The sequence below is a fragment of the Buteo buteo genome, chromosome 17 (assembly GCF_964188355.1).
Source record: "Buteo buteo chromosome 17, bButBut1.hap1.1, whole genome shotgun sequence".
Lineage (NCBI taxonomy): Eukaryota > Metazoa > Chordata > Aves > Accipitriformes > Accipitridae > Buteo > Buteo buteo.
In genome coordinates, this window is record NC_134187.1 from 3,300,908 (window position 1) to 3,316,478 (window position 15,571).

General features: G+C 46.1%; 1 protein-coding gene across 1 annotated transcript in view; it reads right to left on the minus strand.

Moving 5' to 3' along the window:
• Positions 1–256: 256 nt before the first annotated feature.
• The window catches only part of XKR6 (XK related 6), a 182,121-nt gene continuing 166,806 nt past the window's right edge, over positions 257–15,571 (minus strand). Inside the window, exon 3 of the mRNA XM_075048932.1 lies at positions 257–1,388. Within this exon, the coding sequence (XP_074905033.1) occupies positions 424–1,388 (965 nt within the window). The 3' untranslated portion in view covers positions 257–423. The remainder of the gene's footprint in view (positions 1,389–15,571) is intronic.

Here is a 15,571-nt window from a genome sequence, read left to right on the forward strand (position 1 = left end):
CTGGCATATAATCATCAAAGAGTTTTGCATGAGAAAGGTGACAGTACTTAATGAAACTCAGCACCTAAGGGCATAAGGCAGTTGTAGGTTTGTTTGTTTGTTTTTTTTATTTTTCAATCAGCACCAATCCCATAAATAATGTTCTACACTTGGTGTACGGTATAAAACTGATGTGGAGATGCCTCCTTCTCCACCTGTGAATCCTAGGTGTGGAAGTTGAAATACTGTTTCTTGTGTGTAAAAAACAAAAGAAAAGTTTTTCTTTTTGTTTTTACTTACAAAACATAGAGAATATCTTTTTTTTTTTTTTATACATACAGCAACCAGAAAGAAAGCTTATCTGAAGGTTTGTGTTTGTTTCATGATCTGTGTTTACCGTAAACAAAAATAAGGTCCCCTCTTTTACTTTTGCTTTAAGGAGCTTTAAAGTGAAGATTCATATTGTAGCAACTCATATAAGAGAGGTCCATCTCTATACCTAATACCTACAGCCGTGGGGGTGACATATTGGAGGATGTTGATAGTTCTTCTTAACCTCCTGTCTACAAAATGAGCATCCCATGCAGGATATCTTTTTCTTGGGATGTCAATCTTAATGAGAGGCCCCTCAGGGGGATAGGGTCGCCCAGATGGAGTAGATGGTACCATTGCTCTCACCTGGAAAACGGGCAAGCAAGTGTCAGCTGTGAGTTCCTCCTGTTGCTCCGTGACCGCTCTGGTGGGCGTAGCCTGGGCCCCCCGGTACCCAGGGGTTTGGGGTGCCATGGGCTCAACATCGGGGGGCAAAGGAATGCCCCAGAGCAGCTCGGCGCAACAGGAGCTGACAAGGATCTTAGCTCTTGGCCCCGTGGGATGCAGCACACCATAATATAACAGCATCAAAGCTATCCCAGCAGCAAAGCTAAGAAAGACACAACACAGTGCTGGCACGGCATATGAGTCAGTAGTGTCAGGATCTCTGTAAAAATACCAAAGGAGTGTCAAGGCAGCGTTCTCCGTCAGCACTACCGTGTAATACGCAAACATTCTGTATCGAGTCCGCCCTTCCTTGACATTAAACCAGCAGAAAATGTACACAATCCCTACCACCATGTTGAAGAGGATCTCCTCCCACTTAGACATGCAGAAATCTGTCCCACCATGGATGATCCAGAAAGCCATGGCACACCAATGGACCACTACAAAGATCCCAAAGTAGAGCTGGAAGATGGAAGCAAAGAGAGCAAAAGAAAGAACTCGGGATGAGATGGTGAAGAGGCGCCAGAAGACATGGATGAGGGCCCCTCTGTAGCTCATACTCTTCTTGTCGTCCCTAGAGTCCCGAAGAAGCTTGTGATAGGAGGCTAGCACCCAAGCCAGGGACATCAGGGAGGCCACAGAGGACACACCTGCCGGAAGACACACAGATCCACTGAGTTAGACAGGAGGTTTGGTTGAAAACATCATCTGCTCACTAAATTATTGCATCTGGGGCAGGCTCAGTAGCCCAAAGCTTCAACTCACATCAGGTGGTCCTTACAGTCTGGAGGAGACAAATACAGAAATATCAGTGTAGGAATTGGAAACGATGCCGTATTCAGGAGCTCTCTGACACAGCACATTAAGCTTATCTTCCTGAGCCGTTGGCTCTGCCACCCCACCCCAGCTCTTCTCTTCTTACAGGGAGCAGCCTCTGTCCTCATCCTGATTAGATCCACATTGGAGAATTTGAAAATCCAGGTCCCATCTAAATGCTGCAGGCCAAGTATGAAGGTTACTTTCTGTAGGAAGGGGTCTATCTTGGAGTATACCATCGCAAGAGCAGGACATCTATATTCTTTGTAACTGCATGGATCTTTTTTATTCTAAAATACTTTCATACAAGTAACATTCACATTGACTTGTATTTGATACTGCCTTAATCAGGAATCCCTGTTTGCATTCGCCTTTGGGAAAAATAGGCAGTTGGTCAGGTTTTTTCCACCCTGTGGTCCCATGCAGATGAATGTCTAAATACAGGGAACACCAAGACTTATCAATAATCTCCAAATGGTCCCAAAACAAAGAATCTGATCCCTCCAGCAACTCCCCTGCCCTGTGTCCAGGATGGACTGAAGACCTATATTGGATGTAGTGATCTGCAGCCTTGTGTCCTGGAGGGACCACAGATCCAAGTCACAGTCATGTCTCCAGCCCTGTCTCATTCTGCTCCTGGTGGGACCCCCTGAAGAGACCTTGGATCTGGTCCATCCCTTTGCCTTCTCTGGGACCGCTGAGGGAGCCATCACCAGCACGCAGCTCTGCCCAGAGAACTCGGCCCCTGCGGTACTGCTCCCATCAGCGAGGGCATTGCCTGCGCTGGGGTCACCCTCGGTTCCCAACTCATCCCCCTGTGCCCTGGCATGGGGTACGCACCCCGTGATATTCCAGAGGCGCCTGATCTTATTCCCCATCCCAACCAACACTTAAACTATTTATTTACTCCAAAGGATAAAATAGCGCCCCATCACACTTCAGGAGCTTTTAAAAATGTAATACCATTGATTATCACTAAGGTAAATTGAACAACTTATTGAGCAAAGCATCATAATAAAAATTAATTGACAGATTCCTGGGAAATGAAAAGGCCACTGGCATCTTATTCCTTTAGTCCCACTGCTGCTCACTGGACAACCGCTCTGCAGGTGAGGGAACAGATGATGGACTAAGATCCATGTTTGGGAAGCTCAGTAACTTGGTAGCTATAGTTCGACTGGGCCTTGGCCAAAGATTTGTCTGGGAGCATCACCTATAAAATCTAAAGGAAAAATGCTAATGGTTTCAAGCAAAACAAACAATAACAAACGCCCCTCCATCTCTGATGTGTAACGTACTGGAAGATAGGTTCAGCTCTTTTTTGCTTTTACTATTTTAAGAAAACCCAAGGAGCATCTTGCTGCAGCTGCTCAGGGTTTAAGAGCTAAACTGTCCAAAACCCCTAAATTTCTTCTTCTTCAGTTTTCTTCTCACTTTTCCCTCTGCCCACAAGGACCTGGGTCCCATGGGGATGGAAAGAAGATCCACTGGCTCTTCAGACCCACTCTAAAGACTTTAACTTCTTCTTTTTGAAAAGCCCATCCCACAGTGCAGTGGGGCTAGATTTCTCCCCTTCCAGCCCAGCTATGTCTGGAAGAGAGGTGATGGAGAAGGCTGCCAGGAAGGATGGCAGACCTCCATCTCTGCCCCTCTTTAAAATTCTCCCAGCCTGCACGTCCACCAAAACTAGGCCTTTGCATCAGCTCTCAAGTCTCTCTCTGAATATCTTGCCTTTGGTCTCACATGTGCACTAGTATTTCAGACTGAATTTTAAAAAGCAACAACCACAAACCAGTAAGATCAGTGGTCTTATCAAAGAGGGAAGCTTTAGGCCACCACCTTTAAGAGAACCACAATTTTCCCCAAGTTCTAAGTCCTCAGCAAGAAACACTTGCATATAGGTCTTGGGGACTTTAATGGATGGAAACTTGTGAAAGTGAATAGCCTCAGCCCCAAACAGGTATAGATTAGATTTATTTTTAACCTGCCACATGTGTTACATTCTTGGTAGACATAATTAACAGTTTTGGAAAGCTGAGCAATGCCACACAATTCTTAAGGTAAGTGATGCTACGTGTGTAAGCACTGTTTGTTGCAGTACCTTCTAGCTATTCAGTTTAAAATCTTTCTATGATTAGCAGAAAAAAGAATCATCATGAATTGTCTTTATTTTAGTGCTGTTATACTAGAAACTTGTACAGCATTAGATGTACCTGTATACTGAAACTCGAGCAGCGCCAACCCACAAGAGACAGATGTGTCACACTGGCTTAAAAAATGTTTCTGTTGGGTTCATTTATTCTAGAATAGAGAGAGGAATAAAATACACCAGAAACAAAACCCCAGTATACACATAAAGGCTTTTCCCACTGTAACGTTTTCAGCGCAGAAACCTACACTAATCACAGCCTTTGCTGTAAATTGCACAGAGCTGGCTGAGAGTATGTGTGTTGAGTCACTCCCATTGCACGGTACCATGCCGGCTGATAGTCATCTGAACATCTCCTCGAGTCAACAGAGAGAGGCAGACACCCCCAGAAAGTGATTCAACCTGTCCTAAGATCCATGTGTGGGACAGGGAGGGGTTGACTCATGCTCCCAAAGTGTCTGACTCCATCCCTTGGAGTGCGGGGACTTGCAAACACCAGCAGTCAGGTGGAATGAGTCCTACCCTTACAAAACAGTCGGTTGCCTCCTCATTTGCACTAAGACCTGGGGGGGGGGGGGGAGAAAGAAATGAAGTATCTCTAGACATTTTGACATATCCCTGTCGTTGTTTAAAAATTCACAACTCTGTGGCGAGTGCAAATTTTGGCATCCTAGTGATGAGCAGGATCTGGACCTGGGTGTCAGGGAGGGGTGATCAGTACATGGATGTCAACAGGCACCATGGAGCGATATAAAGACTTCTCTGGTACTTCTTGCTGTGTGGCCACAGAAATTATTCCCTGGCTGTTTCATACAAACTTAAATGACAAAGCACGCCTTGGCTTTTGTCATCTTGACCATGAATTTCTCATTCCCACCTTTCCCTGTTACTTCTAGCTTGTGACATCTTCATACAATGTACAATTCTCTCAGACTGTGGGATAAACCGGTCCTTTCTCTTCCACTTCTCTAGGCCTTATTTCTAAGCAAGTATAGAGATCTCTCCAATTATAACTACAACAAAAAGTCCTGGTAAGTTGGATCACATGGGAAGTATTTTTTTATTTTATTTTGATTTTGACTTTTGCACATGGTGACTGACGCACCTTCCTCTAACATGAGTGGGTTTCAACTCCCTTCCAAGGTTTGTTTATCAAAGGGTTGGGGTTGGTTTAAAACTGAAGTAATTTCAAAAAACCCACTCCCACTCCTGTCACTCTGTGCTTAGTCTCGGGAGTGGAAAATACCTGCCATGTACTGCCCCATCTGTGTGGCATTCTCAAGCCAGGACATCAGCTACCATGGGGCTGGATCTGTATCCCACCTGCCCATAACAAGTCAGACTGGCATAGACTGGGGTTATCGTCAAACTCTCTGCACCAGGCTGTACAACAGCCCTTGAACTCCTCCTGTCACCTGCTAGGAGTGACTCACAGGCTGTAGTCAGCAGCATTGAGGAGTCAAGCCCATGTGTCTTGAATGACACATCACAAGAATTAGTTCCCCAGATCCCTTTAGTAATGTGCCCTGAAGTCCTTACCGTGAGACATCTCCTAACCCACATTCAGCACGGTGAGGTAGAGCTCTGTAATGTCCCTGTTTGACAGACGAAGCACTAAGATTTGAAGGATTTACCCAAGGTCTCATATAAAATCCATAGTAAAGCAGGGAATAGATCTCCTTCACATCACAGTGCACCTTGCCAAGGCATTTCGGACAGGATTCAGCTCCTACTTTAGAGACTCGCCTCAGGGTGTCCACGGGTAAGCGGTGTCTCTTATTTTACTCAATGGAGAATTAAGGCTTAGTGCAACCATCATGGATGGGAATCCAGCAACATTTGAGAAGCTCTAGGATATTCTAGACCCCCACGTGGAGCTGGCAGATGTGACAAACTTGCATACAGAAGACAGGAACGTTTTTGAGCTGGGAACTGGAGTGAGGCAGGGTATTCTGGACATCTCAAAAGACACTAGGCAAAAGCCAAACAAATTGTTTCCTTAGTCATTACAGCCAGTGGAACCAGAGCTGTACGAAGGTCATTGTTTAGTCCCTGTGGCTGTATTGCCTCTATCTCCACTGAACAGAAGGGGACCTTGGATATCCCCATCACGTGGGGACACCTCCATCGGAGACACCTTTGTTTAGGTGTCTGAACCTGGAGCTGAACTCACCCATCACCTTCAGCTGCCTTGATGACGACTTCTTGCCTTAGTAATTCTGCCTTTCTCAGGGGGAGCTAATGAACAGTCCTCAGTGGTAACAGAGACTAAGCAACAGTAAATAGTGAAGAGAAAGGAGAAAGCAGTGGGAAATAAGGCAGCTATATAAAAGGCTAAACTTCCTGAGAAGAGCGTCGGACGGAGGAATAGAGTCTCTGAGAAGGGGAAACAAGAGCCATTTGCTTGGGACCATGAAAACATGAGTGGACTAGAGTATAATGCAGGTCGCGATCTGATACCAGAGGAGAGGAGCACGAACCACTCTGAGTTCAAGGGAAGCTCCTGGAGCCTTGCTGAAGCTCGCAGGGGCAGGCTGAATTTCAGCCTCTTTCAGTTTCATCCTCTAGTTCCCAGTGATGACCCAGAAAAAGGAAAGGCCATCTCAGAAATGTAATAAGTGTCTTTGAAAAATCCACATCCACAAGAGAGACTCAAAACAATAATTCCCCTTAAATTGCCATTGCTGTTTTTAAAGCCCGTATATGTGCAGGAATAAAAACAGCGCATGAAAAGCCATCCCAGTCTATCTGGTCTATTCAAGCTATGCAATCACACATGGGTTTACAACTAGTCTAATAAAAGCTGTAGACAAATCACACACAAAAATGAATATTTAAAATAAACAATATATCCATTTTTCCCTTAGTCACAGTGTTGTTCAGCTGAGGAGAGAGATTTTTTCACTAGGGGTATGTACAGTTTTCATCACGAATCCAGCTGCAGGTTATTGACTGTAAGCAATTTGAATGCACTTACTGTAGCATATTACCTAAATATTTACTGTGGTGCCTGTTCCTTTAAAGCTGAAAATGATGCCTAAATGGTGCTCTATTTCTTTTTTGACATTAATTCTCCTGAAGACTCTACTAAAACAAAATGGGAAGATACCAACATTTCTCCTGGGTGAGCTGGACAGCAAACACGCGGTGCGACATGAAACCTTCCGTCAACCCCTGTGCGAAGGCACCGCTTGCTTAATGCCAAGTGCCATGTCCCAGTTCCTCCCCATCACTTGCTGGCTGCTCAGGCCTCTGTGCTGTGAACCCTGTTATCATGTTTTCCCCTTTGGGTGGCACGTTCCTCCCTGAAGCTCAGTATGAATCAAGGAACAGGTTTTCATTTTGATGCACACAGACCGAAAAAGCATTTGTATACAAAAAAAATCGAGACAGATTCTGTTTTGTAACAAAGTTGCCTGAAAGTTGCTCCCCTCTACTTTTTAATCTGTTTTTATTTATTTGCAGCAGAGTAAAAGGGCTCAGAATCAGACCCCAGGTCTGAGTTTCATTTGCTCCTGCCAGACTTTGATGCTTGGGTTTTCTTTTTTCTTTCCTTTCACAGGAGGGAGTGACTTTTGTCTTCTTTCCTTCATTTTCCCTCTTTATTTTTCACTTTGAACATGGAAAAATATGGATCATTAGCAGTATATAAACAATAAAGGGCTGCATAGACCATTTTGCCATTCATTTTCCTCATAGGATTTCAGGACACTTCCTTAACCAGTTTCTCCAGCATGCCACCAGTCTATTACGGCAGATGAGCACTATTGCACCTCTGGGGAACATCACTCATAAGTCTGACCCAGGAATGGCCTGCTGACATCTATGCGACACCTCTGTACTCTACTCAGAGCTGGAGTGACCAGGGATGAAAAACTGGGAAGAGATGTTACACTGGTGTCCTGTCCTTTGCTCTTTCCTCATGAAAAGTATTTTGGTTTCGTTGGGCAAGGGGTGAGTTTCAAATCCTCAGCATCTGCAGCCTTGCTAGGGAGCTCTTCTGAGACCTTCCTCCAAGGAGCACGCACAGCCCCGTTCTCCCCAGGACCTGACTCCCACAGGACACAGCCTCACCAGTCCGTAAGAAATAGAAAACTGCTGGTGACTGTTTGGGAGAGGCAGGAAGCAAAAGTAAGTAACTCAATTGAGGGACCAATCTCCAAGTAGATCTGGACAACAAGAAGAGGGTCTTCTACCACCAAATCCAACCGGCATTTCCTGACATGAGGCTTGCTTTAAGTTTCTATACACGACCTTCCACGTCCAAGCTAGCACAAGGAAGGCTCTTCCACATTAGACCAGAGGAACATCCACATTCCCAAACCAAAATAAAATTGTTCCAAAATAAAATTGTGAGATTGCAAAAGTCCGTAGCAAGGCAACTTCAGAACAGCTTGCTCATATGGAGAGTTGCCCTCTCACCCCTTATCAGTTAAAGGCTGGCTCATGTCCTGAAATGTGAATGCTTCCCAAAACCTTTTCTTTCTGCTCAATTAAGATGTCCTCACTGACCCCAGAAACACCGGCTCTTTTTAGTTCCCCTCCAGCCTTCGCCTCAGCACTGCCTTGAGGAACTCAGGTCCACAGGTTCACTACAGATTGCGTTTCAAAAGGACTCGCTTTTCTCCCCTTTCATCCTGCTGCCTTTCAGTTCTCCCGAATGCCCCTTCTTCTCTACTGCTAGAAGAGGTGACCTGCCACATTTGTCTGATCTGTCCTCTCATTATCTCGGCTGCTTCTGTCATGTCTCCTCCTATTCATCTCCTCTGTGAACTCAGGAGCTGCCAAACTGGCTCCGGCCCTGGGGCCATCCAGTCTTGTATCTTCTCCTGGATGCAAGCCAGCGACTGATCCTTCCGTGGGAGGCACACGCACCCTAGGCCAAGCAGAAATGCCCTCTGTTTTGGATTGTCCTTGAATACCCTCAGCAAAGTGTCAGATCTCCTGTTGCAAATGTTGGCTATTATCCACCACATGAGGACTGGCAAAGCTTCCTCCCCCAATCCCCGTTTTAAAATGCTCTTAACGAAGATCTTCCTTGCATTATGTGCCTCAGTGTTTATCCCACCCAAGTAGAGCTGTCTGAGACACGGGGTGAGTTGCCCACTGGAAGTGCCTCTCTGTCTCTCCATTGACTCCACCTGGATTGTGGATGATCAAACTGAAATGACCAAACAAGAAGTGGGTAAGATTAAAAGTACCCTAGGTAGCAGTGGTTTGGCATCCACCAAATCCCCACAAGAGCTCAGAGGAGAGCCCTGAGTTCCATCAAGGTGAGGAAAGCAGAAAGGAGGGTTGGGGAAACCTGTTTCTCACTCCAAGATAAGCAGAATAGCTAGCATCGGCTTCTGCAGAGCAGAAGTTGACAGACCAAACACAATGTGGGCAAATTCAAGTGACGCAACACAATGATTTTATACCACTGAAGGCCAAACAGGCAAAACAACCCCCCAACGCCCTCCTGATGAGAGAAGGGTGCCATGATCAGTCAGAGGACATATTCAAGTTGCATTTCCCTGAACAGCCAGACAGACTTATCACTATCTTCAAGAAAGTGGTAGCAGAAAGACAATATCCCCCTGCTACATAAATGAGAAGGAAGCTGATCTCAACAGGCATGGATGTGTACAGTCCTCATAGGCATGCAAGTCCACTATTTGCTTTCCATAATAGCCTTGCCCCTTTCCTAGGATGCTGACCACAGGTATCTCAGTTTTTATGTACCTATGTAGGCAAAAAACCTCCTGACATCCACTCCACAGCTGAAACACTTCTGGCAGCACTTAGCTGAAGCTGAAATCTCAGCCCTTACATATGCACAGATCTTCAAACAAGCCTCTCCTCACCTACCTAACCGGGATCTTTGATCTTGTATAATGGCTCGCCACCAGATAATGGCTCATAAAAAAACAGCAGAGAGGAGAAGGGCACATGGGAACCCAGTCCTTGAGAGAACCTGGGTCACTGTGGTGACATATAAACTAGCAAACAAGAAACAGAGCCAGGGCTATTTGTTGACCTTCAGCCCAGCTGTCAGAGTCTGCCATGTCCATACTCTCTCAGACTCCAAAACAGAATATTTATATCCTATCTGCCTTTTGGGAATTGTCCCTGCCCTAGGTGAACTCACTTTCCCATGCCTGGGGAAGCTTTGGGAAAGGGCTAGCTGACCAAAACTGTACCAGGGACCACGTTAGCAGAATCACTTGAGTGCCAGTATTTGGGCCCCAGCACTGTCTGCATTAGAGGTATAGACGTAATACGTGCACAGTCCTCTGCCTGTCACAAACAGGGTCATATAATCCTCTTCATCACTTTAAAAATAATGTGGAAGACCTGTGGTTCAACTCCTGGAGATGGAGCCTCTCATATTACCAGATTTTCCAGGCTGGGCTTTTTGGCAAAGTAAATTAGCCCAGGTGGCTGCTGTGTCCAGACAGCTCTGGGAAGCCCAGACATGGCAGCTAGAGCTTAGGTAAAGTGTAATACAGACATGTAGACAGCTTAATGCCAGCAAAATGTTATTTTGGCAGTATACTTTAATCCTTCTAGGAATCTGGTCTCAGCTATGCTCTCAAAGCTATGTCTGAGGAAAAAGCCAGCGTGACTCTACTGCTATAGCTAGACGGGCAAAGCCTGCCTTATGGAGCAAAGCCCTCTTCTGAAGGTCCCTCCAGCCCCCAGAGACTCTGATTGGAGTCTAATGGAGTAAAAGGAAATCAACTTCAAAATCACGCTTTTCAAGGAGAGCAATGCATGGCAGGCTTCTAACACCACTCAGGAATCTGGGGTGAGTTTGGTGAACAGTTCCAGTCCTAAAGAAGCTGGAGACAATTCAGGCAGTAGAGGAGAAGGGGGACACACAACAAAGACTAATCTTTCCTTTGTAGTCCCTTTTGATGTGACATTATAATGACATTATTTATGACATATAGCTATTTACTTTGAAATTACTCTTCCATTTTTAAACTTCCTCTAAACGTTAAGAAAATATACAGAAAATGCTTCACTGTCCCCCTCTGACCAAAGCAAACAGTTCCACTTCAGTGGACGCTCTTTTGAGGGTGTTAATACAGAACAGTTCTTTCCTTTGTGATTTTTGGCCAGTAAACCAGAAACGTCATTAATCTTACTGATGGTGTTTTTTGATGTTGGTGTGGGGCTACATTTGATGGTGTTTCCAACTAGGATAGCTGCTGTTATCACTTAAATCGGGATTTATGTAGGCTGGTAACCCACACCCCCCGCAGTGAGGACTCAGGCTATCACACACAAGTGCCAATATCTCTCCAGGATCTTTGCACCATGCCCCCACGCATCCCTCCCCAGTGCATCCTCCAAAGGGCATGCTGAATCTCATGTGGGCAGGGCTGCATTGGAGTTCATAGAGACGCTCAGCACCAACAACTATGTGCATCTCTGTCTTCTAATGCCACACATACAGGAACGAGAGACGATCTGGTCTGAGCCTGGTCTAAATTTACCCAGGTACCAATCACCTGGGCCAGTTCTGCAGTGGAAATGTGCTGGGAGAGCAGCAGCCAGGATTTCCTGGGCACAGTTTAGGTTGTTTGGAAATAGAGCAAGAGAACTCCTCTACGTGTCTATTTTTGTCTGTATGAATTGCCACTCTCTTCAGAGAGAGATACCCTCTGCACAGTCACCACTGTAATTATAAAGACTTTAGTTACATTCCTGTTAATCTGAATGCCTTTAACCAGTGTCTCAGAATCACACTGGAAAAGAACACCACCCAAATCCCCCAAAGTGAACAGTCACAGACAAGAGGACTTGGAAGCTCCTTGAGAGACCCCAAAGGATTTAATTTTAAACGCTCTGTCAGGATGTCCTGACAAGACCTCTAGCAAGGACAGGATTTAAATCTATGCATGCAGAGCAAAATCTCTCTTTGTAAGCAATGACACAGGGCAGTAGAGTCTATCACAGAAACCTGGTTCAATCTGAAAGGAACACGGCCAGCAAAGAAGTGTACAAGTCATCTCTGTGCACTTCCATTGCTTTTTCTTGGTGTACTTTTGGGTTTCTCTTGGCTCACTTGCTTCTGACCTCAGTTCAGAAATCCGAGTAGCCTGAGCAGAGCCTTGTATCTACATGGCCATTAATGTGTCACAGAGGCATCCTAATTTTACCAGGCACCTGAGATGGAAGAAAAGTCAACCTAAGCTGCCTTTGTGGGCAGCTAAGCACCACCATCGGCATAGATCTAGCATGGGTGTCTAGAGCCTAAAGACACCCAGGTATGACTGCTGCTCTTGTAGCTTCTTGGTTAGATGTGCAGTGTTGTGTGGTCATTGATTGCTGAGATCTGGGTTTTTTCCCTCTGCTATTTAAAATAGTCTTTCCCAGAGCAACAGGAGAAAAAAAGATCAAACATATGATTACTTTAACTGGGAAAAATAACATGGCAAAATCCAAGAGGAGTTACTCTTGGAGGAAAAATCATACTGCACACTCAACAGCTGGTTCTTTGTGAAGGACACTTTAGACACAAATTTTAGCGGCCAATTCTTTGCTCAGATTCTTGAGTACATTGAATCTCTTCACAGACTCCAGCAGAGTTGCTCCCAGTTTACACTCTGCAAAGATCAGAACAAGCCTCCTATATTGAGATTTTTCAGACTTAATGATATTTGAACTCTACCACTAGGAACCTTTAGAAGAGAAACACATCATATGATACTGCTAGAATACAGTGAAATGGGAAAAAACCCTTTACTAAGGAAAACAACACATGGATTGACTTAAAATAAAATCTTCCCCCATCCCCTTTTATGTTCTGAGTAGGGGTAGTCGGCATGAAACAACACAACTCTTACCACAAACACATACAATATACTTGCATTTTAACACCGTACATTTGATATTTGTTACAGCATCTTTATCCTGGCATTCTTTTTTAATTCAGATGAGAACTGCAGCCATTGAGAAGAATTTAAATCTGCCTAGCACAAGTTGAACGGATGTTGCAATCTTGCAGGTGGGGCAAAAATATTCTGAAAAACAGGGGAGCGCATCAGCACTGGCAGGGAAAGCCCTAGGAGTTCTGCTGTCCACTTCTGAAAGCATCCGTGAGAATCTCTTTTCCCTAGCACTGGTCTGGGGCAGCTTTTGAACCTGGGACCCTGTGCCTAAAGATCAGTGACTGAGCAAAGCCTAATTCTGTTGACTGCTACACCCATGTCATTATGCAGTCTCAGCCCCCAAACGAGGGTGGCCCAATCCGGACTGCTTGTTGGGAATCGTCCTTGGCCTGTGCTGACACCTGAGGCAAGCCTGGGAATTGTTTGGGTTGGTGCTAGCTGCCGTGGGCTAAAAATGTCCCAAGGACTGTGCTGATAATTGAACCACGTGGATGACCGAGATCTGGTGGCTGTGCTCGTGTTCTGATGTGTTTCAGTTTATTAGCATAGATGAAACCCAACAGACTCGTCACCAGATTGAGGAAGCAACATCTTCTGCCAGGGCTTAGTGAAGGAACTTCCTGCTATAAACACAGCTCCCACGGCCAGTTCCTTGGAGACAAGACAACATCAAGGCAATGTTTCAAACAGTCTGTGACAGTACCAAACCTGGATCCTGCAAACCATCTCTGATTAATCGTTTGGCCTGGACACAGAAAGTTTGCAGGCCATTAGAGAAATAACTTCATCCCAATTCTGGAAATGCTTTTGACCTGATGGGGAAGAGGAAGGAAACCCAACTTGGTTCACACTCACTGGCCAAAGTAAGAGGTCTTCATTCAGTGTGTTTAGAGGAGATGTGTCAGCAGTGCACTCTTTGCTAACCTTACGGTTTGTAAATCTTTGTTACTGTGTAGGGGGCCATTGGTGGAATTGTCTCGGCATAACTGCAGGTGAGGGGACTGGTCTCCTGAAAAGAAGGAGCATCTCAACGCTTCTGGAGAGCACACAGGGCTGGCATCATTAGAGTGAGTCTGGCAGAACATTTCTGTGAGGGGGAGTGACAAAGTGACAAAAAAGGATGTGGTGCAGCTGGTGCTGTCTCGCAGTGGGGTAGCTGAAGGCACCAGGGACACTGATTTCCAAGGATAACAGCAGGAACCTCTTTCTTCCTCTGCTTCCCAGGCTTTGTATGCTCTGCAAAGGTCTAAGTGATGTGTGGCAGGCCAGAACTCAATGACACACCAGCATCCACCGGTTAAGTCATGCTCAGGTTGGCTTGTCTCTCCTGGGTCTTTTTGCCTTCTCAGAAGTTCATTTGTGTACAAGATGGAGTTGAGACTGCCTCTTCAACAGGTTAATGAACATCACCTTCCCCACGGACAGGCTGAGATCAAACCATGCATCCGTTCCCCTACTGCAAACATCTGTTTGCACCTTAGGGTATTTCAGATATGGGCTCCTGCGACAGGGAAACGGCCATGCCTGGTCTTGGGTGCCCCACAGGTGAGCGTCCATGCGAAGACGTGAATGCAACTGAGGGCACTGAGAGCATGAGGTTGGTCAAATGCCACTTAGGACAAAAGTCATTTCAGGAGATTTCCACTGACTCAGTAAATCTGCTGCACTCCCAGACTCAGGACTGTCACCTTGAGCTAATCGTATAAAACAACTGATAGTTTCTGAAACAAGAATGTTCTTTCCTTCAATACTCAGCAATTTTGAGCCAGTTGCATCAACCTGAATTGCTCCATCTACATCAGGGATAGAAACACGGAGACGTCCCTGCCCAGCACCCGCCCGGCACCTACCCCAGTTATTTTTGCACATCTCAGTGGCTATGTGCTCTCTGTTTATCCAGAGTTAGCATACTCTCCCGGATGCCTGACGTGAACCCCAGAGCTGCACACTAGAGCAACCTGAAGATGAAAGAGTTGAATTTCCATGCATTTTACTAGCCAATTGCACAGCAGTGTGCAGCCACCTTTTCCTATGCTCTAATCATGAATCTGCCACAGGAGGTATGTCTCCAGGAAAGTCTGCAGCATGAAATTACCTGAAAAAGCCTCAATTTCCTGCCTGGAATCTGTTTGGCCTGAACTTGCTCCCCAGGAGCCTGCAGCGTAGAGATCCTCCCCAAGACCTTAGGCTAATCAAACCTCTTTCTCCGTGCCTCAGTTTCCCAGCTTGCCTGCAGCTCCTAGGAACAGCATGGGCTAATGCTTGTGTAGTGCTCTGATGATGTAACCCCCTTCCAATGATTACCACAGTCTTACAAAGCCTAAAATTGGCAGCGCTGGCTACCTGCCAATGCTGTCCCGTGAATGGTGACTCATCTTTATTGGCTGTGGCATGTCATATGCGTGATGGCGGCACGTGGTACGGAACAGAAGGTTTTTTATCAGCACTCCGAAATAACAGAGCGAGAGCTATGGCAAGGTGGTGGACGGACAAGCTGCAGGTGGGGATGGGCTAAGGGGTGACGTCTCTCTTTGGGCTTGCTCCAAAGCCCATTGGAAAAAAAATTAAAAAAGCTGTCACTGGCTTCAAAGGCTCCTGGACCCAGTCCTTCCCCGCCGCGCCGGGACAATACGGCCGATGATAGGGCAAGCTTTCCCCATGCTGCTCGATGCCAGCGTGCCTCAGGCTTGGCCTGCTCTCAGCATGCCAGAGCAAGACGTCCTCAGTGCCCACTGCCAACTGTGGAGATGGCTTTTTGATGCTGCTGGGAATTGGCCCGGGACCAGCGACTCATTTCAAGCAGGGCACCAAATTGCTATCTGTCATCCGGCTTTGGTGAGAAGGAGGGGAAGGCAGGAACAGAGCCATATGCCCCAGTCTGGCAAAGCACTTGAGTCATATGAGTGGCCTCCCAGGCGAGCTGCTTATGTGTTTGGAGCTCTCTGGGCATTTTGTGAGGTGCCTCCTCGGTCTGCTGATGAACACT